This window comes from Pipistrellus kuhlii, unplaced genomic scaffold, assembly GCF_014108245.1.
Source record: "Pipistrellus kuhlii isolate mPipKuh1 unplaced genomic scaffold, mPipKuh1.p scaffold_m20_p_7, whole genome shotgun sequence".
Taxonomy (NCBI): domain Eukaryota; kingdom Metazoa; phylum Chordata; class Mammalia; order Chiroptera; family Vespertilionidae; genus Pipistrellus; species Pipistrellus kuhlii.
Genome location: NW_023425573.1, coordinates 56,166,591 through 56,193,021, shown reverse-complemented (window position 1 = coordinate 56,193,021; position 26,431 = coordinate 56,166,591). Strand labels below are relative to the sequence as shown.

The 26,431-nt window shown below is 39.6% G+C and overlaps 1 protein-coding gene across 5 annotated transcripts in view; it reads left to right on the top strand.

The window, feature by feature from the left end:
* The window catches only part of EPC2 (enhancer of polycomb homolog 2), a 106,459-nt gene extending 88,218 nt beyond the window's left edge, over nt 1-18,241 (top strand). For 4 of the 5 annotated variants that reach the window (XM_036420838.2, XM_036420842.2, XM_036420841.2 and 1 more), the window contains 4 exons: nt 11,068-11,204; nt 14,000-14,159; nt 15,069-15,402; nt 16,332-18,241. In XM_036420838.2, coding sequence (XP_036276731.1) covers nt 11,068-11,204; nt 14,000-14,159; nt 15,069-15,402; nt 16,332-16,404 — 704 coding nt within the window. In that variant the 3' untranslated portion in view covers nt 16,405-18,241. The remainder of the gene's footprint in view (nt 1-11,067; nt 11,205-13,999; nt 14,160-15,068; nt 15,403-16,331) is intronic. The other variant, XM_036420840.2, reaches the window with a different exon arrangement.
* The last annotated feature ends 8,190 nt before the right edge of the window (nt 18,242-26,431 follow it).

Sequence of the window (26,431 nt, the reverse complement as noted above, 5' to 3'; positions counted from 1 at the left end):
ATTTATGTGTTTAAAAGTTGTAATGGGAAAATGAATTTGTTTGAATGATTAGAAGTTGGGATATCATTTCTCCAAATTAATTGGTTAATATTCTCCTGAATGAATTTAGGTAAGGAAAATGGCATCCTGTTATATAAATTTCATAAGTCTGTGATGTTTAATGAGCTTTTGAAGCTGAAATGAATAAATACCTAATGTGATTTTTGAGGTGACAAGATTGTCAGAAATCTAAAGATAGTAGAAAGTTGATGAATATAGGTCAGATCTTTTTTTCAGCCAACTCCAAGACATTGTTCAAATTATTGAACTGAACAGGAATTCCTATCCCCAAAATTGCTCAAAATAATTTTTGCCAAAAAGGGAGTTTCAAAAGCCCGTCAGTATAGGGCCTATTTATAATCAGATTTGACCATAGAATGTGTTTCTACTTTACCAATGTATATACCAAATAAAAAAAAAGATTTTAATTTATTTCTTCGCAGCTTGAACATACTTGCAACTTTTCTTCTATACAGTCCAATCCACTTTTGATCTATCTGACTTGACTCTTTTCCAAAATATATTCACTTGTTGCATATTATTGATCATCAATACTCTAAATGTATTAATCCAGAAAAAAACTTAATGTAACTTAAATAATTTCATAATCAGCTTTAGAATTTTATGATACTACCATACATTAGCACAGAAAGGCATTTAAGTGTTATCTACCCTAATAAAAGAGTAACATGCTAATTGACCGTACCTTCACGACACCCGCCAGCCAATCAGGAGTGAGTCTGGGTTAATTTGCCGAGCAGCTAGGGGCAGGGCGGGACGCTTCCATTGTCGCCATAGCGACGACTCAGGCATTCCACACCACCCCAACTGCTCCGGTCCTCTGGGCAGATAGGAAGGTGGGAAGGCGACTCGGGCCAAAGCAGAAAGAGGCGGTGCTGGCAACCAGGGAAAGGAAGGCCCGTTCTTGCACGAGTCTCTGTGCATCAGGCTTCTAGTAATAACTAGAGGTCTGGTACACGAATTTTGTGCACGGGGAGGAGGGGCCTAAACGGACAGTCGGACATCCCTCTTATAATCCCGGACTGCTGGATCTCAAATGCTTGCCTGCATGTCTGAATGCCCCTAACTGCTTCTGCCTGATCACCCCCTAACCACTCTCCTGCCAGTCTGATCGACGCCTAACTGCTCCCCAGCTGGCCCGATTATCCCTAACTGCCTTCCCCTGCCAGCCTAGTTACCCCTAACTGTCCTCCCCTTCAGGCCTGGTCGCCCCCAACTGCCTTCCCCTGCTGGCCTGGTGACTCCTAACTCCCCTCCCTTGCCAGCCTGGTCACCCCTAATTGCCCTCCCCTGCTGACCTGATCACCACCAACTACCCTCCCCTACAGGCCTAGTTGCTGCTAAATGTCCTCCCCTGCTGGACTGGTGCCCCCAACTGCCCTCACCTGCAGGCCCAATCACCCCCAACTTCCCTCCCTTGCCAGCACTGGTTACCCCCATTTGTCCTCCCCAGCAGGCCTGGATCTCCCCCCCCCCCCTAACTCCCCTTCCCTGTAGGTCCAATCACCCCCAACTGCTCTCCTCTGCTGACCCAGTCACCCCTAACTGCCCTCCCCTGCCGGCCATCTTGTGATGGCCATCTTGTATGTTGGAGTGATAGTCAATATGTATATTACCTCTTATTATATAGGACTAGAGGCCCGGTGCACAAAACACATGCACGGGGGGGGGGGGGGGGGATGGTGTCCCTCAGCCCAGTCTGCACCCTCTCCAATCTGCTCGCCTGCCTGCCTTCCTGATTTCCTCTAATCACTTCTCCCTGCCAGCCTGATCACCCCCTAACCACTCCCATGCCAACCTGATTGCTGTCTAACTGCTCCCGTGCCAGCCTGTTTGCCCCCGACATCCCTTCTCTGCTGGCCTGGTCACACCTGCAGGGTTGACTACCCCCAACTGCCCTCCCTTGCAGACCTGGTGCCTCCCAACTGCCCTCCCTTGCTTGCCTGATCACCTACAACTTCCCTCCCTTGCAGGCCTGGTCCCTCTCAATTTCCCTCCCCTGCTGACCATCTTGTGTCCACATTGGGGCAGGATCTTTGACCACATGGGGGCAGCCATCTTGTGTGTTGGAGTGAAGGTCAATCTGCATATTAATCTTTTATTAGATAGGATAGAGGCCTGGTGCACAAGTGGGGGCCAGCTGGTTTGCCCTGATGGGTGTCCTGGATCAGAGTAGGGGTTCCCTTGGGGCAGGGGCGGCCTGGGTGAGGGGCCTGTGGTGGTTTGCAGGCCAGCCACGCGACCCAAGTGGAGGCCCTGGTATCTGGGATATATGTGCCTTCTACAATTGAAACTTTGTAGCCTAGAGTGAAGCCAAGCCTCCTGCTTGCTCCGTGACTTCCGCCATTTCTGTTTGGATTTATTTACCTTCTATAATTGAAACTTTGTACCCGTGAGTGGAGTACGAGGCTGGCAAGGGCAGGGGGAAAGCTTGTCTTCTTCCATTGCCAGAGAAACCCAAGCCTCCCTCCTGCTCTCTGTGGCTGTAGCCATCTTGGTTAGTGTTAATTTGCATACTTGCTCTGGTTGGCTGGTGGGCGTGGCTTGTGGGTGGTGTGATGGTCAATTTGCATATTACTCTTTTATTGGATAAGATAATAAACACTCCTCAGGGAATTTAAAATGGAAACCATTCCCACGCGCCGCATCATTTTGAATTTAATTTAAAAAATCAATTTGCAGTGAATATTATAGAAATAAATATATTACAATTTGGGTGTGCTTGAATATTTTCAACTGAAAGTTCTCATGAAAAATTATTTTTAAATTGTTCAGAGCTGCCACTTAGGGAAAAGTGTGTTGTTGTTTTAACAGACGAGTGTGATGTTTGGGGAAGGTCTATCGCTTGCATCTACAGACATTTATGGTGTTCAGTGTTAAATCACAAGTGTTAAAAAGTTATAACATCATAGATAATAAGATTTTTATTTTTGCCTTTCTCCTACCATTGGAAAAAAAAGATCTGTGCCATATTTCCTGTCTTTTTTTAGTACTCTCAACATAATGCTATTTAAGCTACAATAGAATCTGTTTTTTAATTGAACTCTTAAAATATATATTTACTACTAAAGGATTTTATTTGAAGTTTTCCTTCTCTGCTAAGTGATTCTCTAGTCATAAAAGTCACAAGGCTTTTTGTTTGTTTTTAACAAATTTCTTTCATTTCAAAATAGTAGGCATAGATATATAAATGCATAATGAAACAGGTGTTTTAACAGCATTTTTACCAATAATCACAGAGCTATGGCAGTTTTAAGTATCCATTTGTACCAGATGTATATAAAGCCAGCAACCATAACGACCAGTGGCCAGTGAACCGGTCCAATCAGGGGATGGGGCCATTCAGCCAACCTCCCATGTCCTCCCCCCTGCCGACCTGCCCCTGATGGTACTCTCCCACCCCAATCAAGAGCAGGGCAGCTGGCCAAATGCTCCCTCTCTTCCCCCAACACCCTCGCCAGCCCCACCCCCGATCAGTCAGCTTCACCACAAAAGGCCTGCAGCCCCTCCCCGGAGCTGGCCCGCCCATGATCACACTCCCTCCCCACTGCAATAAGAGGCAGGGCTGGCCAGCCAACCTTCTGAAGCCCTGCCCCCTGGCCAGACACATCCCCAGTGGGCCCCCACCACCCTGATCAGCCCACAGCCCCTCCCCCTGGTCCGCCCCATCCTTGATTGTCACCCCACCTCAATAGGGGACAGAGCCAGTTGGCCAACTTCCTGCAGCCCCTCCCCGGCTGGCCTTGTCCCTTATGGGCCCCTACCACCCTGATCGGCCCCCAGCTGGCCCTGCCACTGATCCCCCCCGAAATAGGGGGCAGGGCCATTTGGCCAATCACATGCAGCCCCCCATCTGGCCCCACCCCAGATCGTCCCCCAATCTCAATCGGGCAGGGCCAACTGGCCAACTACCCATGGCCCCTCCCCCAAGCCACTGGCTCCTGATGGGCACCTGCTCACCCCATTCAGGGTGGAGCCCACTGTCCAATCACCAACAGCCCTTTTCCCCAGCCATCCCAGACCTAATCGGGCCCCAATGGGGATGGGCCAACTCGTCAACTTCCTGCCATCTCCTCCTCCCGACAGGCCCAGCCCCAATCTGCCCTGATTGGTGCCAGGCTGGCCAGACCCCACCCATGCATGAATTCTTGCACTAGGCTTCTAGTTTTCTCAGTTCTGGTTAGATAATTTTAAGCAGATTCACTTCAATAAGTATTAATAGAAATTCCTTCATCTGCCTAAAGCAAAGGATGTAGGTATTTTTAGAAAGTTGTATTTTGATATTTGATGGATACATACAAAAGGATTGAATCCTCCTATATGTGGTTTCTTTTAGTCTATGTGCCTTTAACACTTTTGCCTTCTGCTTATTCTTAGTTACCTTGGTCTTGAGATCATGTGTGTTTAAGAATACCAAGACTGACACCTGGCCATGTTTGTTCCTGGCAGGGTATCAATGAGCTAGACAAATTATAAGTACTGAATCTTCTGTTTCACAGAAGGCAAATCCAGCAAATAAAAGATTTAATCAGAAAAAGAAAATAGTAGGCATAGATATATAAATGGAAGTAATATATATTTATATATATTACTTGGAAGTAATATTTATTTATATCACAGGTTCCTTAGTTTTGTAAATTTTTTAAAGATATATTTTATTGATTTTCCACAGACAGAGAGGAAGGGAGAGGGATAAAGAGCTAGAAATGTCGATGAGAGAGAAACATCGACCAGCTGCCTCCTACACACCTCCCAACTGGGATGTGCCTGCAACCAATGTACATACCCTTGACCGGAATCAAACCCGGGACCTTTCAGTCTGCAGACCAACACTCTATCCACTGAGCCAAACCAGTTTCGGCAGGTTCCTTAGTTCTTAAAAAACAACTTGAACTTGAGGCCTAGTTGCAAAGAATTTTCTTTTAGTGAGTGTGTTGTTTATAAACCAGTTAATGTTTTTCAAGTCATAATCCCTGTGTCCTAAATATATTCCAATTCTTATTTTTGTATCATACATAAAGGACTTAAAGGAATGAATACTGAAATGTGTGTCCTAAGTATTAGAAGAACTAAAACTAGTACTTCAGTTTAAAGCAGAGGCACGTCTTATAACTATTAAGTAAAATAAGGATATGTTTTCTTAGTTGAAAAATTATTCTCAAAGAATAGAATCAGGACAGAGAAAGGAAAAGTAGGTTGTGTTGAACATGGCAAGTGAACAACCAAGGATTACTTATTTCATACATAATTATTTAGGATATTTGCAAAGCACTATATTAAGTATTTAAAAGTTGCAAAGTTTTACAAAACAATAATCCTTACCTTCAAGAAGTTTACAGGCAGATATTGCATTCCTTATATAAAAAGATGACAAAGTTTTGAGTCATTTAAAAGTGTAGCATTATTAAACTATTCTTTTGATATGCTGTTCTTAAATCCAGACCTCAAGAAAATATAGGCTGGATTAATTTACATTTAATCTTGGTTTTGACTAATGCATGGTTGCAAATTAACTTTCCTTATTTGTCTTAGTATACTGAGTAGTAGATACCAGCAACCTTTTTTTTTTAATATATTTTTTTATTGATTTTTACAGAGAGGAAGGGAGAGAGACAGAGAGCTAGAAACATCGATAAGAGAGAAACATCGACCAGCTGCCTTTTGCACATCCCCTACTGGGGACGTACCAGCAACCTTTTGACCATCCTCAGAAAATTACCAATTTGTAAAATCGTTAACATTTTGGATAGTTTTACGAGAAATTCCTGATTTTTTTTTTTTTCAGTTTATCTTCCTTTCTTAAATTGCCAGAAAATGTTGGCAAGCATAAAAGTTTTAAGATAGCCCAGCCAGTGTAGCTCAGTGGTTGATCATTGTCCTATGGACCAGGAGCTCACAGTTCGATTCCCAGTCAGGGCACATGCCCAGGTTGTGAGCTCAATCCTCAGTATGGTGCATTCAAGAGACAGCCAATCAATGATTACTGATATTTCTATCTTTCCCTCCCCCGCCTTTCCTCTCTGCAATCATTAAAAATATCCTATATAATAAAAGGCTAATATGCAAATTGACCGAGCAATGGAACAACCGGCTGCTATGATGCACACTGACTACCAGGGGCAGACACTCATTCCAGGAGCTGCCCCCTGGTGGTCATTACACTCCCATGGAGGGGTGGGTAAGGGGGGTGCTGCTCACCTAGAATCTGGGCTCTCAGCTGTGAGCATAGCGGCAGTGGTGGGAGCCTCTCCAACCTCTGCAGCAGCGCTAAGGATGTCCAACTGCTGAGGAGCAGGCCTAAGCCATCAGTTGGACATTTTTCTGAAGGCCTCCAGCACCGGGACTGAGAGGGCACTGGCTGGGCTGAGGCCCCCCCCCCCCAAATGCACGAATTTCATGCACCAGGCCTCTAGTATTTACATAAAAGGGAAGATTCTGCAATATCTACCTATTCAAATGTGTTTACCCGGGGAGATTTGCATAACTTTTCACTTAGGGAAAGGAACACTTCCCAAGGTGAGACTTGGAATAGTGAAATACTGCCATCTTCACAAAACATTCAGCTTTGTGGTTACTTTTAAACCAGTAGGACTTGGAGGCGTTGGGTAGGGCAGATTTATGACTGGCATGAATTTCACTTCTGAACTAGCAACTTCAGAGCAACCAGAGGAAAGAACTTGGGTTGGTCCTAAGCAACAGAAGCAGACAAGGTTTCTCTTTTGTACATTCCTCTTTCCCTTTGTGACACTACCACTGAACCAAAGCTCTGGGCCCCTGTCCTGTATCTCATTCCTAAACAGACTTCTTCATGCTATAGTATGACCTTGTGCTTATATTAATGCTTACCTCTTGATAACTCAAAATCATTGTAAGAAATAAATATCTTGTGGAAGTATTTCAGTAATTTTTTAAAGGAAAAATAATTAGTAGAGAAGGTACTTTCATTCAAATTACCATCCTCCACCAATCAGTTAGTCAACCCTGAGAATAATTCAGTCTTGTGTCTGTGCCACTAAAACCATGCATTTCTTACCATTTTCCATTCACCCTAACAAAAGGAAAGTGAGTCAGTTACAAAGGCTGTTTTGTTTGAGTCATGGTACTCGTTGCTGTTTTTGTCTAAAGAGTTGCAATAACACTAACAATGCTCTAGAAAATTCTGAATGAGGAACTGCAGCTTGTTTCAATTACAAGCACCTTATAGTAAAGAAGATGCTAGGTAACAAGAATCAATATGTTAAGTTTGAGGTGAGAGAGAAGAGAAACAACAATGAATGTAAAATTTAAAGCATATTATATTAAATTCTCAACCAGTAATGGAACCAGGAATGAGAATCAGTCAGCTTAAGTTTAAAAAATTGGGAAACAATGACCATTAATTTGAATAATTGAATTGCTCTTTGGTTGGAGATACATCTGAGAATACATTATCTAAGAAACAATATGGGGTTCCTGAGCAAACTAATGGCTCTCAACAGAGCAATAAGTAGACATAGCCCCCAAAATGGGCAGTTTTATCAGCATTCCTTTTTTGTATATACAAATGATTATTCATAAAAGCAAGTTGAATTCCTATAATTAGCAATACTGTAATTAGCAATGTTTGCCATGGACTACCAACCAAAAGTAATTATTTTAATTTTAAAAAGTACACTTCTTTCTACTAATTTAGTATATACTTTATTCTGAATTAGTAAGATTTTATGACAGTCTGACTTAAAATATTTTGGAAATAGAAAAGTTACTTATCCTCATTTCTCTTTAATTTTAAAATAGCCACTAAAAGTATATTCCTTGTTTGGTTTATTATTCACTTAAAGTTAACCACTGACTCAGCTTTGTACTACAATATAATCCTTAGCTCTAGACAAGCATAATACTGGGTTTGAGGAGTGGACCATGTTAACACCAGATTCCAAGTCATTTTTTTTTTTTTTTTTTTTTTAGTTGATTACACTCCTTACACATATAGGACTAAACAGATTTTTGGGGGGTAAAATTTTCCTTCCTGCCTTTGTATCTAATAAACTATTTTTCATCTTTCCCAAGGTTTTCAAACAGCTGGAAATTCATGAATACTTCATATTTTCATTTGATTTTGAAGATTGTACACTTAGAATTAAAATTATTATTTTCCATTTAAAAATAGAACACTTGCAGTGAATTTAATAAGTGCAAAGAAAGACATTTGATTTTGTTGGTAATTCAGTAAGATAACTAATGTGTACTTCAAAAATACAGGTAATATTAACATTTTAGTGAGCACTATCATAACCCGAGGCTTTTTAATCTTCTGAAAATAAAATTGCTGTCTGTGTAAGAACTGTTTTCCCCTCGTTGTCTAATACATGTTTTAATGGTGATTAGAATTGTGGAAGCCCTGGCCTGTGAGGCTCAGTTGGTTGAAGCATCGATCTATAAACCAAAAGGTCATGGGTTCAATTCCTGGTCAGGGACCATACCTAGGTTTTGGGTTCAAGGCCCCCACCCCCACACCCTCGTGGCACATATGGGAGGCAACTGGTTGAGGTAGATCAGTGTTTTTCAACCTTTTTTGGGCAAAGGCACACTTGTTTCATGAAAAAAATCACGAGGCACACCACCATTAGAAAATGTTAAAAAATTTAACTCTGTGCTTATATTGACTATATATAAAGTAATTCTCTTGAATAGGAATCAAATAAACACAAAGAAAGTATTTTATAATTACTTTATTATGAAATATTAAGTAAACAAAATAGTGAAAAATTATAAAATTCTTGTCTTGTCTGCACCTGCGGCACACTAGTGTGCCGCGGAACAGCGGTTGAAAAACGCTGAGGTAGATTGATCTCTCTCTCTCTCTCTCTCACTCTGTCCCTCTCTCCCTCTCTCCCTCTCTCCCTCCCTCCCTCCCTCCCTCCCTCTCCTCCTCCCCCCCACTTTTTCAAATCAGTAAACATCCAGGGAGAATTTTTTTTTTAATTGTTATAATTTGGAATAGTAATGAAGACCTATTAAAGCTTTGTTCATCTCTGATGCCTAACTCCCTTTTCATACAAAATAGACTATACAATGTATAACTTATTATATATCTGATTAACCATCAAATTTTTTTCCCATTTGTGATCCTACTATACAGAATTCTTTGGGGACTAGTTAAGTAAGCTAGGTTAAGGGTCTATCTCCTATGTAAACTTCTTTAGGTTATATTGATTAGATTGCTTGATTGCATTCACAGGTTGACACATTTATTAGTTGGTATTTTTTTTATAAGTATCTGTTCTTCTCAACTACCCTATAGGACATCATAGCAGGGACCTTCTTCTTAATTTATTTTTTCCTATAGTCACGCCTAACTCAATACAGCACTCTTCCTCAAAATAGATAGTAAATCCTTGTTGACTGAGAGAAGTACCTTGTTTCCCTGAAAATAAGACAGTGTCTTATATTAATTTTTTCTCCCAAAGTTGCGCTAGGTCTTATTTTCAGGTGATGTCTTATCTTTCCATGCGCTAGGTCTTATTTTCGAAGGATGTCTTATTTCCGGGGAAACACAGTAGTTGGGGGAGAGGAAGGCAATAAAGAAAAATAGAGCAGCCCTGCTGGGTAGTCCAGTTGATTAAAGCAGCTGCAGACCACCGGTGATCCCTGAGGTCTGAAAGGCGGGTGACTGCTGACTACAGCATGATCCCGATACGCCAAGGTTGCAAATTAGATTTAGATCCTGGTCAGGGCACATACAAATACAAGAAACAACCAATGAATGCATAAATAAGTGGAGCAAGGAATCTTTCTCTCCACTCCCCCCCCTTTCCTCTCCTCCCTTCTCTCTCTCTCTCTCAAAATTAACTTTTTTTAAAAAGCAAAATTATTCTAGTAGTACATATATTCTAATGTGATTTAATATTTCTCGAATAACATAGAAACTGCTATGGAAATAGCTTTGTGTCCTAAATCATTTTATCAGTGAGCTACTTAAATATGAAAGTTTGTATACATTTGTTTGAGAAAAATATTTCTTATATTACTTTTACTTAGCTAATTTTTTCAACAGAAGTTTTAGATGCCTTGCTTTTATTTTAAATTACTAACTTTTAATACAGTTGGTTACAGCATAATCAGCTCTATCTGAGGAAACATTGTATCTTTAATTTTCTGAATATCTCCCCGATTTCTAGCCCATATTTTTATAGATAGAACTTATTTTATACAGCTAATCTATTGGCTTGAGCTATGGTTTATGGAAGCGATTTTCAACCAGTGTGCTGCAAGAATTTTAAAACATGCAAGACCTAACTGGTCAGGGCCACTGACCTCTTTTTCCTTACATTGTCAAATAAATAAATGGCAACAGCCAACACAATAGCCGTCCAGTGTAAATGAATCAAAATTATACCTATTTTTTTTGTCAGATTAAAAAAATTAATAAAAAATAAAAAATAATGTAATTTTTTGGTGTGCCAAAGACTTTCAGTAATTAGTTTATGTGTGCCATGAGATGAAAGAGGTTGAAAACTGCTGGTTAATGGTTATGTAAGATGAACATCATTGTCTTTCACTCTGATTTGTGATTTTTTTTAAAAAAAAGGTATTTTCATATTGTCATAGATGAAAACCAATCAGAACCAATTACATTATTATAGATGGTCCTGTGTTCTTATTATGGTTATAACTTAACTTAGCCTTAATATTATTTGCACTAATAAATCAAAGTTTTCTCATTGTAGTTAACATAGTGTAGAGAAGTAAGAGTGATCACAGATAATGAGTCTGAATAAATGATAGAATTGTCATATCAGGGATATGTTATATAGTAAAAAATAAAGGAACTTTTAATATAAGGTCATGAATATTAGCATAAACCACTTTTGCTGAAAGATTTGTCATTTTTATTGGATTCTTTGCTGATGATGTATATTGTGGTTTATAATTGCTTTTCATCTTAAATGTGGAATAAATTTGTGTTTTATTTATGTTGTTAAAAGTACTTTTAAACATACTTCTGAAATTAATGTTCTTTATTAGTAACAGGGGGTATCACAGAAGAGCAGTTTCAGACACATCAACAGCAGCTAGTTCAAATGCAAAGGCAGCAACTTGCTCAGCTTCAGCAGAAACAGCAATCTCAGCATTCCTCGCAACAGACACATCCAAAAGCACAGGTAAGCCTGTCTTTAACCATGCTTATTTCTCTTCCTTTCTCTCATAATTACATAGTCTTGTTCACTTGTAGTCAAGTCAGAGGAAATAATCTTGATATTGCCACTCTTGATTTTAAAGATCAAACCTCTAAGTGTCTTTTTAGTTAATTTACATAATTTTAATTTTATATGACCAGTTCATATTTTATGAGAGGCACATTAGAACCAGATAGGATATTTTTAATTTAGGAAAAAATGTTTTGAAGGGTTATTGAGAATTTGTAAAAGCAACTGCATACTTTTAGAACCATTATCCCCCAACTCTTACTGTCCCTCCAAAAAAATATTTTTAAGCACTAACTTTCCTAACCGCTAGTGCCATGTGGCTGTTCCCCAAGCTGAAAGGTATTTACTTCTCTTGAATTGTGCATTAACTCTAAACATATTTTCTTGAATCATATTTTCCTGAAGAAAAAAATGCCACCAGTTGAGGTCCATAAGCACCATTAAAGGAAGACACTATGGATAAGAATAAAAATACATGATAAAATTATAATTGCCAGAAGAGAAAAAGCTTTCAACACCCTGAGACTCATTTTGGACTTTTGGCCTCTGAAATATGTATGACAATGTTTGTTGTTTAAACCACTAAAAACAAAACTAACTGAGAAGTGTATTTCAGATTTGAGCCATCTGAAAAAATAAACCCAGTGTTTTAGTTCTTACATTTTTCTCAAATAATAATGAGATTAACCCAGTTTATTATACCCAGGCCATCATCTGCCCATAGTAGTTAGTTCAGTTCATTCTCAAAGGTCAGTACACCAACCTTGAGATCCCATGTCCAGCAACATGAAAATCTTAGTCATTCTAGGGCTCCTTAACACTCTGCTATCATCTTGGTGGGTTTGGGACTGGCCCACATTCTAGGGTTGTTGGCTGTTAGTAATAGCTACCAGTTTTATACAGAATCAAGAGTAAATGCCATTCAAAGAACCTAAGTAGATACTTCAAGTCAGACATACAGATGGCCAAAGGACATATGGAAAAATGCTCAGTGTCACTAATCATCAGAAAGATGCAAATTATCTAGGAATCGCCTCACACTGGCCAGAATGGCTACTATCAACAAATCAACAAACAAGTGCTGGTGAGGATGTGGAGAAAAAGGAACCCTAATACACTGCTGGTGGGAATGCAAACTGGTGTCACCACTATGGAAAGTAGTATGGAGTTTCCTCAGAAAATTAAAAATGGAGCTATCTTTCAACCCAGTGATCCCACTCCCAGGATATATACAAGAATCCTGAAAAAAACAATCAGAAAGACTACCTGCACCCCTATGTTCGTAGCAGCTTTATTTACCATAGCTAAGATCTGAAAACAGCCCAAGTGCCCATCAGTAGATGAATGGATTAAAAAGCAGTGGTACGTTTGCACAATGGAATACTATACAGCTATAAAAAAAAAAAAAGATCTTCTCTTTGAGATAGCATGGAGGGACCTGGAGAACGTTATGCTAAGCGAAATAAGCCAGTCAGAGAAAGACAAATATCACATGATCTCACTTATCTATGGAATCTAATGAACAAAATAAATTGACGAACAAAAAGCTCCAGAGACATGGAAGCATGCAACAGACTGATGAATCTCAGAGGGAAGAGGCAGTGGGAAAGAGATTAACCAAAGAACTTATATGCATGTATGCATAGTTCATGGACACAGACAATAGTGCCGTGAAGGCCTAGAGTGGAGGAGGGCAAGGGGGGACATCTGTAATACTCTCAACAATAAAGATAAATTTTTAAAAATAATAAATGCCATTAAACTTGCCTTTTTATTTGCTTTTTTTTTTTTTTTTTTTTTTGAGTCTCTTGGGTAACCAGCCTGAAGTGTTTTTAGCCTACTCCAGGATTAGACCAAGACACGTTTTCTTACATTGTGACAAAGATGACTGTAAGTCATCTCTGATTTTATTTTGCTCATAGTATCAAGATTGTCAAGTATGGTTTTTTTTAAAATATATTTTATTGATTTTGTACAGAGAGGAAGGGAGAGAGATAGAGAGTTAGAAACATCAATGAGAGAGAGTCATTGATCAGCTGCCTCCTGCACACCCCCCACTGGGGATATGCCCGCAACCAAGGTACATGCCCTTGACCGGAATTGAACCCGGGTCCCTTCAGTCCCCAAGCCGTCGCTCTATCCATTGAGCCAAACCAGTTTCAGCAAGATTGTCAAGTATGTTTAAAGGCATTCATTAACACTTACTGGAAAAAATGTATAGAGCATTAAAGGTTTTTTGTTTTTTCAATCCCCTAGTTCTTTCTGAGAAACAGTTATTTCTGTTTTTAGTCACTTCTCTGCTTCACATGACAAAAATAGTCTATGAAGCCCTGGATCTGTCTCTCTCTCTCTCTCTCTTTTTTTTTTCTTTTTCCGTTTTTGTTAATCCTCACCAGAGGATTTTTTCCTATTGTCTTTTCAGAGGGAGGTAGGGGGAGAGAAAGAAGCATCAGTGTGAGCGAGATACATCAATTGGTTGCTTGACACATGCCTCAGGTGTGGGGAGTAAACTGGCAACCCAAGTACATGCCCCTGACCGGGAATCAAACCCATGATCCTTCAGTGTATGTCTGACTTTCTAACCAGCTAGCAATATAGGCCATGGCCAGAGCCCTCTGTCTCTTAATCTAAACACTTGTAACTGTTCCGCATGAAAAAGCAACAGCCTCTTCATGGGTTTTGCCCGTTTCTTAATAAGTTCATGGAATCACATCTAAAAAAAAATGGGTTTAATTTTGTTCATTTTACAGGGCTCAAGCACCTCTGACTGTATGTCTAAAACACTTGACTCAGCCAGCGCCCACTTTGCTGCATCTGCAGTGGTCAGTGCGCCTGTTCCCAGTCGCAGTGAGTCGGCCAAGGAACAGAACACTGGGCACAACAACATAAACGGTGTTGTCCAGCCTTCAGGTAAGCCTGTGGTTTCGTGTGGTACTTACTAGCTCAACATTGTAACTCAGTGATTTGAGGTATGATTTTTGTTTTTAAATCCGTGGGGAAGATGTACCAAACGTCTGTGGATAATGAGTGGTGGAACAGCTGGATGTGTTTTAGCATTCAAATAGAGCCTGCTTCCTATTCCTTTTGTACTACACCCACTGGATATCTACCTCTGTGACTCCACCCTGCCTGGTTTTATCCATGTCCTGTCAGTTGCCTCATATCTTAGGAAATGCATCAATCTAATCACTAAACATCACTGCTGAATTATCCATGCTTTGTTAAGAAAATGAAATTCTGTGCGGGATGATCAATAAGATTGAAATGGGTTTGCCTCCCCAGTTTACATACTCATAGGCCTGCTTTCTCTGACTCCTCTTGAAGTGCAGCATTGCTCTGAAATCCTGTCTGCTTCTTACTACCCCGAGTCCTCAGAGACTTGCTGTTCTTAACATCCTTCAACTACTGCTCTAACTTTAGTATTTTCACTTGCTTTGGCATGCATCCACAATCTTGATGGATTCTCCTTACTGATGTTCTTACATGTGTTCATTCTAATAGAAATTCAACTATAGTCTTCACCTGCCCTCAGCCTCCATAATGGACCACTCTGTCCTATTATACAATTTCCAAATATGGAGGCAACAGAATACTTTGTAAAGCCCTTTTATGTAGAAAAAGGGTGTCTTTGTCTTTGGGGTTATAACAGGTGCGTATATTGTCCTTACTAATCAGAAGCTGTCTTGATTCTGAGAGGCCATTATGTGGAAAGTTGACATGGTGTTTAATTAGATTACAAATGTTTACATATATTTTTATTATTAAAATCTTTTAATATGTCTCATGACATAAATTGAATGATTTTTTTTTCTCCTTCAGGAACCTCTAAAACATTATACTCCACCAATATGGCTTTATCATCCAACCCAGGGATTTCAGCCGTACAACTTGTAAGGACAGTTGGCCACACCACTACAAATCACTTAATCCCAGCCTTGTGCACAAGCAGTCCTCCGACACTTCCCATGAACAGTTCTTGCCTGACAAATGCAGTGCACCTCAATAACGTCAGTGTTGTTTCTCCAGTCAATGTGCATATCAATACACGGACTTCAGCACCATCGCCAACAGCCTTAAAACTTGCCACAGTTGCTGCCAGTATGGACAGAGTGCCAAAGGTTACTCCCAGCAGTGCCATCAGCAGCATAGCAAGGTGTGTGTGTGCTTGTTTCAGGCATCATTCTATCCCTTTCTGCTGGCTACTCTGAGGGAGGAAAAGACTTTTTTTTTACTGCTCAAGTAATAGATGTCTGTTGATTGGCTTGCTATTCAACAGATACTGAACATCTGCTTAGTGTAAAGTGCTTTGATTTATTATTTGTTTGAGGTCATTACTGCAGTGTTTAAAGGCCAGCCAAATTATAAAACACAGGAGAAAACCACATAAATTGGGAATCATCAATCCAAAAGAGATATATCACAGAGCCTATTTTAGGAACTTCAGTTACTCTTATACGACTTACTAGTAGTTTAAACAGTCTGGAAGATTAGAGTTGTTATTAACATCCATGTCAGAGCCTTAATTTTCAAATCACATTTGTGTTTTCTTCAACATTAAACACAAGAGGAAAGTAAATTATTCTATGTATATATTAAAATTGATAATATTCTGGGATTAACTAAATCTTATCTTTCTGTGAAATTAATACATGAAAACAATGAATTAAAAAATTGATTTGCATGGGTTAATAACTACATTACCTTGAAGCTGAAAAGTTAAACTGCAGTAGAAAGTAATTTAATATTGTGCTCCTAGTGATCATTGTTTTGGAGCATCATAAGCTCCATCTATTGTAAAAAATTGGATTGTCCTATGTTATATATTGCATAAGTAATTTTATCACTCGCTTCTACTGAAATTTGTGTTAAATTCCTTTTCCCCCCCTAAGTAAATAGTTATAATCAAGTAATTAGGAACTAATAGGATTTCTTAGCTGAAGGGAACTTTTTCTCATTCCTGTATAGAAATAATAAAAGTTGGGAAATGTTCTTGGGAAGTACATGTTTAGTTATAGTACATAAAAAGGTATCTGTAAATGCTAGAGAGTGTTAATGTTTATTTTACTCTTTGCCTTATTATAGAGAGAACCATGAACCAGAAAGATTGGGTTTAAATGGAATAGCAGAGACAACAGTAGCTATGGAAGTGACATAACCTAAAACATGTGGCTTTGACCTGTGCTGATGGTGTGCAGTCATTCATATTCCAGCTGAATACAAAAGGCGACACTCTGTGGATCACAGAGGTTAACCATGGACCTAAATGGACTACAGTATATCGGATGTGTAATCCATATATGATGTATATTTTGTAAAATCGGGAAAATCACTACCTTGTAAAATAGTTTATTTGTATCATCAATATTATTTCTGTTACTTGAATAGTAGATATTCATCATCATGCTTTTGCACTTGAATTTGCAACTGAATGGATTTAAAAAAATAATTCTTTAATGGGATCATGAGCATGAAATGGGATCCTACATCACTTGTTTTAACTATTTATTTTGCCATGTTTACATTTTGTATCTTGTAAAAATAAATCCAACTTTGTGTCTAAAACGTTAAAGATTCATAGCTAGGAAATGAAATTCTTGTAATTTTTTTCTAAAGGAACTGTAAAGTTTTCACTTGGTTCATTTTGTTTCACAATTTGACTAGATGGACTTTTTGGTAAATACTTTAGTGGCATTTCACTGTCAAATATGAAGTTCAAGGCAAAATAGTATTTTCTATTACTGTGCAGGGGAAAGGGATGGATCGATACATGCAAATTTAATGTAGTAACTCACTTTTCCATATATTTTGAATGTATATTTCTATTTATAATACCAGTTTATAAAAAATAATTACACAGAAAAAAAGGACTAGGAAAAATTATGCATCTAGCACATTTAAACTGTGCAGATATGAAAATTTTTCAAGGATTACATTTTATCTGAAGACTGCATATTTTAACTGGCTTTAAAACTGTAACACACCACATAAAGGGTATTTTACCAGGTATGTATTGCATTATTATATCATTGCAATAATTATTGGAAGTCTAAATATCGAGCCATCCCAGGTGTTGGGAGGGGGGAGGGTTGTGGCAAGATTGTCTTTTCAATTTTGGAGAGTTTTCCTGTGGCTACAAGGCAAGTAACGGGTTGGAAAAAGTCTGACTGTAAGCGTTGGACACCTTCATAGTGTAGTGTTTTAGTGACTTTTTTTATACGGTTCTTGTAAATTAGATACGTGTAGTGGTGTTTCAGAATGTTTGTTTATGCACTAGTTCAGACAACTTTCCCTGTTACTTGTTCTTGATAAGTGAAAACTGCAGGGAAATAAAAATACATATCAAAACATGGCCATGCTGCATATGTGTTTATTTCACAATGTGCACACAGTGTCAGTAAAATTTAAGGGAGACGATAGCACTTAACAGCACTTTTCATTTTCACAGTGCTTTCCAAGCATTAATGAAAAGGACTATAAGGAGCTCATCTGTGGGCACTATTGGGTTTCAGATAATCCAATATAAACTACCTTTGATATGAAAAGTTCTTGAAATATTTTACAAATGTAAGTAATTTGCAGTATAACATTCATTGAAATCTCATAAATGAGCCTCATTTTATAAATAGAAGTTTAGAGTAGAATTATATTGCAAGGGCGTTTTGTCAAGTAAGTTCTGGGAAATGTAAATATTTTTAATGAATATGATTAAAACCATTTCAAACTTACATAATTTTATACTTTACATTTTTTATATCTGCAGTTCTAAAAGTTGTAAATTGATATGTCAGTTGAATTAATGGGCCAAGATTTCTGCTGAGAGTGGTTTTTATTCAGGTCCTAAATGTGTAAAGCAATTTATGGGCAAAACCATAGAAAAATAAATAAATTTAATTTCTTCATTGGTTGTGACCTGATAGGATCCATGCTCGTTTCTGCCATTCTACCTCTGGAGTTCTCATTGCTGATGATATAAAGGAAATCATTTTGTTTGATATGTATCATGACTGTTTTCATTCTGCCTGTAGTTGAATGTATCTCTTCGTTATTAAGAACTTAAAATAACGTTAGTGCCAATTTTGGAGAAAGCTTTTTTTTCCATTTTACTAAAACAAAGCATGAAGTGAATTTGCCTTATGTGATATACATGTTAAAAAATAATTTAAGTAAAACAAAAGAACTATCCGTTTGTACAGTTTCTGGAGATGTGACAAATCCAGAATTTATCAGACTGATGACCCAATTTATTTGTTCCTTTTGAAGTAAAATAGAAAAATAAGCCTTCATTATTTTGGTGGTTGTAACTATTTCATGGATGGCATTTCAGTTACTTGGACACACATTTCAAAATCTTTCATGACCGATACTTATTTTCACCTTATTAAATTGAAGAACAGTTCAGTTTTGCATGGCCCTCCATTGGGCAATACCACCATCTCTCTCTTGGTTTTCTGAGGAAACTGGTGTTGGTATTAATAATTCAGTAAGCTCCTAGAGTCCTTGGAGGATTTTTTTTATGAAGTAGTAGGTCTGTTCGTTTGCTTGTTTATCCTGTGCTTGGGATATCTTGTAATTCAGTATAGATAAAAGTATTTATAAACTAGTCTTCCACCTTCCTAAAGAGAGTAAGTACCCTTTCTTTCCTAGTAATTGGAGATCATCATTATGCCCAAGGATTATGAAAGTAGCTCTAAATATATTTCACCATGTGTTGCATATCTTTTGCAAAAGTCCAAGGGAGGGGGGCAATACCTGGAGGGCACATTTAAAATTATATATACTAGAGGCACGACATTCGTTTCCTGGAGGGAGGGGTCCCTCAGCCTGACCTGCACCCTCTCCAGTCTGGGAGCTATAATGGCTTTGGCCCATCTTGTGGCTGTGGGCACCACCATCTTTGTGACAGAGTGACAATTTGTATATCACCTTTTTATTAGCATATGTGTGTGTGTGTGTGTGTGTGTGTGTGTGTCATTCACACAGATTCTTTTTTAAAAATAGGGAATACAGTATTTGCAACTATGCTTACTGTTTTTTATTACCAAGGTGGATTTTTGGTGGGGAGAGGGAGGGCAGTAAGGAGGACTAACATTTCAGAAATGTGTCCCTAGTAAATACTGCTGTGTTTGAGTATAATGCTCTTTTGATCAAATTTTGTTGATCAGTAGTAACACTTTTGACTGAAATGTTTTGTTGTCCCTTAACTGCCATGGCAAATTAAATTTCAAAAGGCTAAGGATATCTCAATAATTGTGACTACTTTATCCTATAAGACAAGTGATGTTTTAATCGCTAACCACAGCACAATAGAGCACGTGGAGTTCTCTCCCAGTGATTGTTCATTTAGTCCTAACAACAGTTTTAGAAAGTGAAGTTTAGAGAAGTTAGATAACTTGCCCCACATCACATAGCTGCTAAGTTACTGAGCCAGGAATCAAACTTGGGTAGTAAACACTCTCAAGCCACTGCATTCATCTTTAATGTGAAAGAAATGTTCTTCAAAGAAGTACTTACTCTATCTTTCAGTCCACTTATTGGCAGCATCTGTAGCAGGGTTTTAAAATTTATTTAGAAAACACCCCCTCTTTCACCACCAGGCACTTAATGTTGGCTTTTTACTCCTCAGACAGTGCATTAGATCCAACTGGCTCCTAGCCATCTGTCCGGCAAACCCAAACTAATTAGTTTCTGCTCTGTCAGACCTGGCCGGTAAATGTTCAGGCTCTCACTTGACACAAGGCATTGGGACCTGAGTCTGGGCCAGGACCTGGCTGAGTTTTGCCCTTTCTGGGCCTGGGTGTTCCTATCTGTAAAATAAGCAAGTTTTCCTGGAACTCCAAAAAGGAGGCCACACAGACAAGCTTGGTGGAGGTGGAGGTATGGCCCTCGTGTCATTGGTTTCTCAGCAAGGAAGTAAATGATGTGAGATGGGAGACCGATACCGTCTAGACAACTTTTTTTCACCATGAATATCATCAGGGCTGACTAGAGTGTGTAGTTCTCTTATGTGTAATGCCGCTGAGCTTGGGTAGAACTAATAATTCTAACCAACTTCAGTGACAAGTCTCAGAAGGACGCAGGAATTAATATTTTTTGGAGGAGGCATCAACGGGGGACCAGACAGACTACATAGGGTGCTAGACTAGCCTAGCAGAGAATTTGTTGAGCTGGGAGATTATATATATATATATATATATATATATATATATATATATATATATATATATATATATATATATATATATTTGATTTTTTACAGAGAGGAGGAGAGAGGTATAGAGAGCTAGAAACATCAAAGAGAGAGAAACATCAACCAGCTGCCTCTTGCACACCCCCTACCGGGGATGTGCCCGCAACCAATGTACATGCCCTTGACCGGAATCGAACCTGGTACCTTTCAATCCGCAGACCAAGGCTCTACCACTGAGCCAAACCGGTCTTGGCTTGAGCTGGGTTTTAATGCCTCTGCCATTTAATTGCCTGGTGATTTTATCGCCTTCCTGTCTCCAAGCTTGTATCATAGGACTGGTGGGTGGAATTAGGTAACCTCCAACATCTCTGCCAGCTCCAATGCTGTAGGAATCCGATCTCCTGTCTCTCTCCACTCCCCTGCTGGCTCCCTTGCTTTTCAGAAAATCTTGAAATGGAATCTTTTATGTCATATCAAGAGTAAGAGTTCATGAAATATTACTTGTCGGAGCATTGCATATTTGAACAAAACTACTTCCCTGGCTGACAGGTCAGAGGAACATGGCAGGTCAAGAAGATGACAAGATACCTCAGAGCACTGACCCTGCCTCAGAGTGAGCACCTGTTATTCTCAGGGAAAGCCAGGATTCTGCAGTTAACGTTTCACTGCCAGAGCACGAGACCAACCCCAATCACAAAGAAAATTCTCTCACCTTCCATATACAAACTATGGTTTTGGCCATAGAATATTGACCTTTTAAATTTATTGATGTTGAAAACCTTTCATTAGTGTATACAATGACATTATGTCCTTCCTCTGCTCAGTCCCAGGACCCATGAAGGTTGTGGGCACACGCACACCTTGTCTTACTAATGCCTGTCCTTTATGTGCTCTTCTCACTGTCATGAGTAGATTTTGGTCAACCTAAGTGAACCCAAATTAGGGAAAACCAAGATGCAGGCTTTCAGCTTTTATTTGTATTTTGTTGTTTTGTTTTACTTTTTTAAGGTTTTTATTAATTTCTGGGGAGACTAAGAAGGAGAGAAACATAATGTGAGCATGGAACATCCTTCACGCCTTTTACTGGGAATCAAGCCCACAACCTGGGGAAATGCTTTGGGAATTAAATTGGCAACCTTTCAGTGCACTGGATAATGCCCAACCAACTGAGCCACATGGGCCAGGACCAGGATTTCTGCTTTTAACATAAAACATTATTAGTTATCTGTTGCTGAGTAATAAATTGGTACATGTAATGTGAGTGAAGAGTCTAGCATAGCACAAAACAGAAATCCAGGCTCTGTGTTCTCATCTGGAGGCTCAAGTAGGGAAGGATTCCCTTCTAAACTCCCTCTGGTTGTAGACAATTCACTTCCTGTGGCTGTAGAATTTGTAGCAATTTGCTTCTTCAAAGCTGGCAGTGGGAGAGAGTTTCCGCTGTGTGTGAAGTCTCTTGCTTCAGGGAAGGCCTGGACCTCATAAAGGGTGTGGAGTATCTGATTAGGCCAGGCCTGTGCAGCCCGATCTGCTGTGGTTGATGCAGTCAACTGATTGAGGACCTACATCCGTGAAGTCCTTTTCCTTTTGCCCTATTTTATTAGAAACAAGTCACAGGCCTTATACTCAAAGGGAGGGAAGGCATTGATACTAAGAGATGGGAATACTAGGGTTACTCCAGGGTGTGTCTGCCACACATCAATTATTGGATCAACTCCATCCCACTACCACTCACCAGTCTTCGCCTATAAAGGAACAATTGAAGGTACTCTCCAGTGCAAACATTGTGTTTCTTTGTGAGCCATAAATTCCACAGTCCTGGATGTCAGGGAGGAGGTGAGGTCCAGCTGGAGATAAGCCTGCCCATCATCAGAAGAAAAGCCATGTGGAAACGAGTGGGTGGGATCAGCTAGAGCAAGAGTAGACCAGAAGGAAGGAAACTGAGCAGCAGAACCTCAGCATCGATGTAGCCAGGGGAGGGGGAGGCAGGCGGGGGGCAGAGAAGAGACAGGGTAGCCATCAGGGAGGGGGGGAGGGAATCTGGGAACCCAGGGAGTTTTCTAACTTCCTTTGGAAGAACTCTGCAGAGGAACAGTGCCAGTGAATAGCAATGAGTGGTTTTGGTTGGGAAGGAAATACAGGTGATGAGGATTTAGCAGTGAGGTAGAAAGTAGAGAATGGCCTGATCAGAAATTCTGGGTTCAAGTCCTGCCCAGGTGCTTCTCGCCATCACAGGTACAGATGTGTGAGTCTCATCCCAGGCTGGTTGAATCTCCAAAAGTGGGATGTTGTTTATTTCAAGATTTTTAAAATTATTCATTTTAAAACGTATTCTTTGTTGGCATTAATCCTTTTTATTTGCTATAAGGTTGGTTGATTGTGTTTGTGTTTGTAAGTTTACCAGATGGTGTTTGTTCACTGCAGCTAAGGTTGGGAATGACTAGTCTGATCTTTCTATTTACTGGTTGTGACAGTGGACGAGTAACTGTACTGAAAAGTTCAGAATTTATTTCCTTAGCTGCAAAGTAAGGGGAGATAAGTTACTTCCCTGAGTCCCCTTAGCTCCAAGGGAATACAGAGAATGCCTCCCACTGAGAAAGCTCCATGGCTTCACAGTACTGACTTTGAAGAATTGCTTGTAACAGTGATTTCCAACCAGTTTGCCTAAAGAATTTTTAAATCAAGCAATATCTGACTATTTAGATACTTTACCTTAGATTATCAAACTTAAAAATGACAACCCTCAACACAATAGCTGGGGTGAATGAATTAAAATTATACCTATTCTTTTGTCAGATTGGCAAAATATATATATATATATTTTTGTGCTACAGGTTTTTTGTATGCCATGAGTTTTTTGTTTTGTTTTGTTTTGTTTTTTAAGGGTTGAAAATTGTTGCCATATAACAAATGCAGTTTCCTGCTCTTTTAAGGTTTTGAGATCATATGCTTTAAAAAAATTTGTCATGTAGTTCATCACAGATTAAAATTGTGGTTATTTAAACTCTCTACAGCAATTGGTAAATATACTTCACACCTTCCCATTTCAAGCAATCTAAGTTCCCAAATCACACCAGAACATCAATATGCTCCGAGACAGAATTGTTCCCCACAAGGAACTAATCACCCACTTAAAAAAAAAAAAAAAGTTTCAATTGATTTTTTTAGAGAGAGAGAGAGAGAAGGATACAGAGAGAAATAAAAATGAAGTATTGATGAGATCTGCCTCCTGCACACCCCCTGCTGGGGATGGAGCCTGCAACCTGGGCATGTGCCCTTGACCAGAATCAAACCCGGGACCCTTCAGTCTGCAGGCGAATGCTCCATCCACTGAGGCACATCAGCTAGGGCCGTGGTCTGCAAACTGCGGCTCTCAAGCCACATGCGGCTCTTTGGCCCCTTGAGTATGGCTCTTCCACAAAATACCACGGCTTAGGCGAGTCTATTTTGAAGAAGTGGCATTAGAAGAAGTTTAAGTTTAAAAAATTTGGCTCTCAAAAGAAATTTCAATTGTTGTACTGTTAATATTTGGCACTGTTGACTAATGAGTTTGCCAACCACTGAGCTAGGGCAACCTAAGAGTCATCTTGATTCTTCCCTTCCTCGCCCCCACCTCTGCCCAATACAGTCCATCAAGTCTTTGACATGAGCTCCAAAATATATGTTAGGCCCATCCATTGTTTCCCTTGTTCAGATGACCACCACCTTGTCCACACCGTGGCCATCCTTGGCACTACAACAGCCTCATGACACTCTCCCACCCGCCCAACCCCCACCGCTTCCATTCTTGCCCATTTCCATCCATTCACATGGGAGCAAATAGCCCTTAAAAACCAGACTGTCTCAATAGTCTCCTAAAGCCTTCCCCATTGCTTCCCATTTACACTAAAAATCTGAATTTCTGCCATGACTTGCAAGATCTTCTGTGTCTTGCTCTGGCTTCCGCTCCATAAGCATCCTGTGTTACTTCCTCGCCTCAGCACATGTGAGCCTCATTGGAGGACCTTGGTCCTGAGGTTAACAACTGATTTCCTGCCTCGGTGCTTTTGTGCGCGGATATCCCTTCTGCCTAGAATTCCCCTCTCTGCCTATTTTAGGCCTTGAGGACCCCTCCAGAGAGCTATTGGTCCCCTGGCCTTCCCCCTCTTATTCTCTCTCCCGGCCCCTTATCTGTCAATGACATGAAGGAAATAATTTTAATTGTTTGTTTACTACTCCCTTCATAAGCCTCATGATGACAGGGACTGTTTTCTGTTGTATCTCCTGCGCTGGGCACAGACCCTGGCACATGGTAGTTGCTGAAATATTTGTTGAATAAATAAGGGAACAAACAGCAATTAGAACCATCAAACAGAATCTAGGCATTTCCTTGTTATATTTCATTTTTATTGTTATTTTAAACCAAAACATGATGCTCACTAAACACAGTTTCATTTCTCTTGGACTTATTAAGCAAACAGACTTGAAATCTAAAATAGTTCAATCATGCTTAAAATGATTGGCCTGTAGCTTCAGAAACTCATTTCCTGGGGAAGCTCTCTTGGGAGGTCGCTGTCATCTGCTTTGAGCTGTAGTCTAGCAGATGGCTGTGGGTGGGTAGTAGCAGAAAATAGGTTTTGTTTTAAGATTCCCTCAAAGCTATTTTTCTGCTTATACTTATATAGAACTAGTGGTTGTGCTCAAGTATAAGAAACTCTGGGAGCAGATTGGCTAGCTGCTGGTTTTGTCATGGTGTTTGTGAGCTAGAAGTGTTTCTTCATCAAAGATTGCTGAAAGACTCGTATCCATGGTTTGTGACTAATCAATATTTCCTTATGCATTATGCTTTCTGGGTGTATTTTTGTCAAAAAATATCAGATTTCAACATACTTGCCAGAAAAGTAGTGAATTGGTGAAGTTTTCCACTTAGCACTCACCATCTTGGTCCAACAAAACTTAAGCAGTTTTTAGCTCTTAGTTTTAAGTCCTAAGTTTGAAAATATCGGGTGGCCATGTTACTAATGAACATTTAGAGAGTTTAGTATACACATTTCATGGGTTTAGGGGCCATTAACAACTGCATGCCTTGAAATTAGTATTTTAAATATCCATTTGCATCTATGGTAATACTTAACAGTAAATATGTAAGTAGAAATTTATTATTTTAAACTTTTTAATTGCAAGCTAACTTTTCAGAATGTATATATTCATGAATTCAGCCTAATTTCATTGGATTAAAAATGCTTGTTTGCAAGTATTTAAATTAGATGTATCTTTCAAACTAGTAGTTTCACTGAAAAATCATAAATTAGTGTAGTAGTAAGCTCCTGCTAGTAATGCTCAAGAAATCTAGAGCGATTACATGGAAATCTGGATAAGGTGTCTTTTGATTTAAGTTTTCAAAATATCTGAATTTATCATTTTAAGCAGCAACAACTGTTGACCACTCGCTTTGTTTAAGACACCCTTGGGCACTGTCAGGGATATAAAATGTTAGGTTTTGGCCCTGTGGTAAAAAATACATGCACTTGTACCAATGGGAAGGATGAGGACGGAAAACAGCCAACCAATGGTGGGTCTTGGTTCCAGCTTCTGCATTGGCCAGATGGGATGTTTAGACCCCCCCTAACATGGTTCCCGGACTCTAGGGCTTCTCACTGCTCTTAAAATAAAAACCAGTTCTCTGCCCTAACTTGCACAGCCCTTCTTGGCCTGCTGCCTGCTCAACTCATAGAACGGATTTACCTCTGTTCCCTCCGTGGCCACAAGGGCCTTCTGGTCTACCGGGTACCTATCAAGCCGTTCCCGTCACAGCCTTGTGCTCTCCTTCCTCTGAAATACCCTTTCTTCGCACCTTCACATGACTGTAGCTCCTTCTTGTACAGTTTCCAGCTGAACTACATCCTCAGGGGGCCTTTCCCAACCTTTCCTAAATTCTGCAGTTAAGCTCTCTATCACTTCACTTTTGTTTTACTTTCGTCATAGCATGTAATTCTACCTAAAATTATCAGTGTATTTG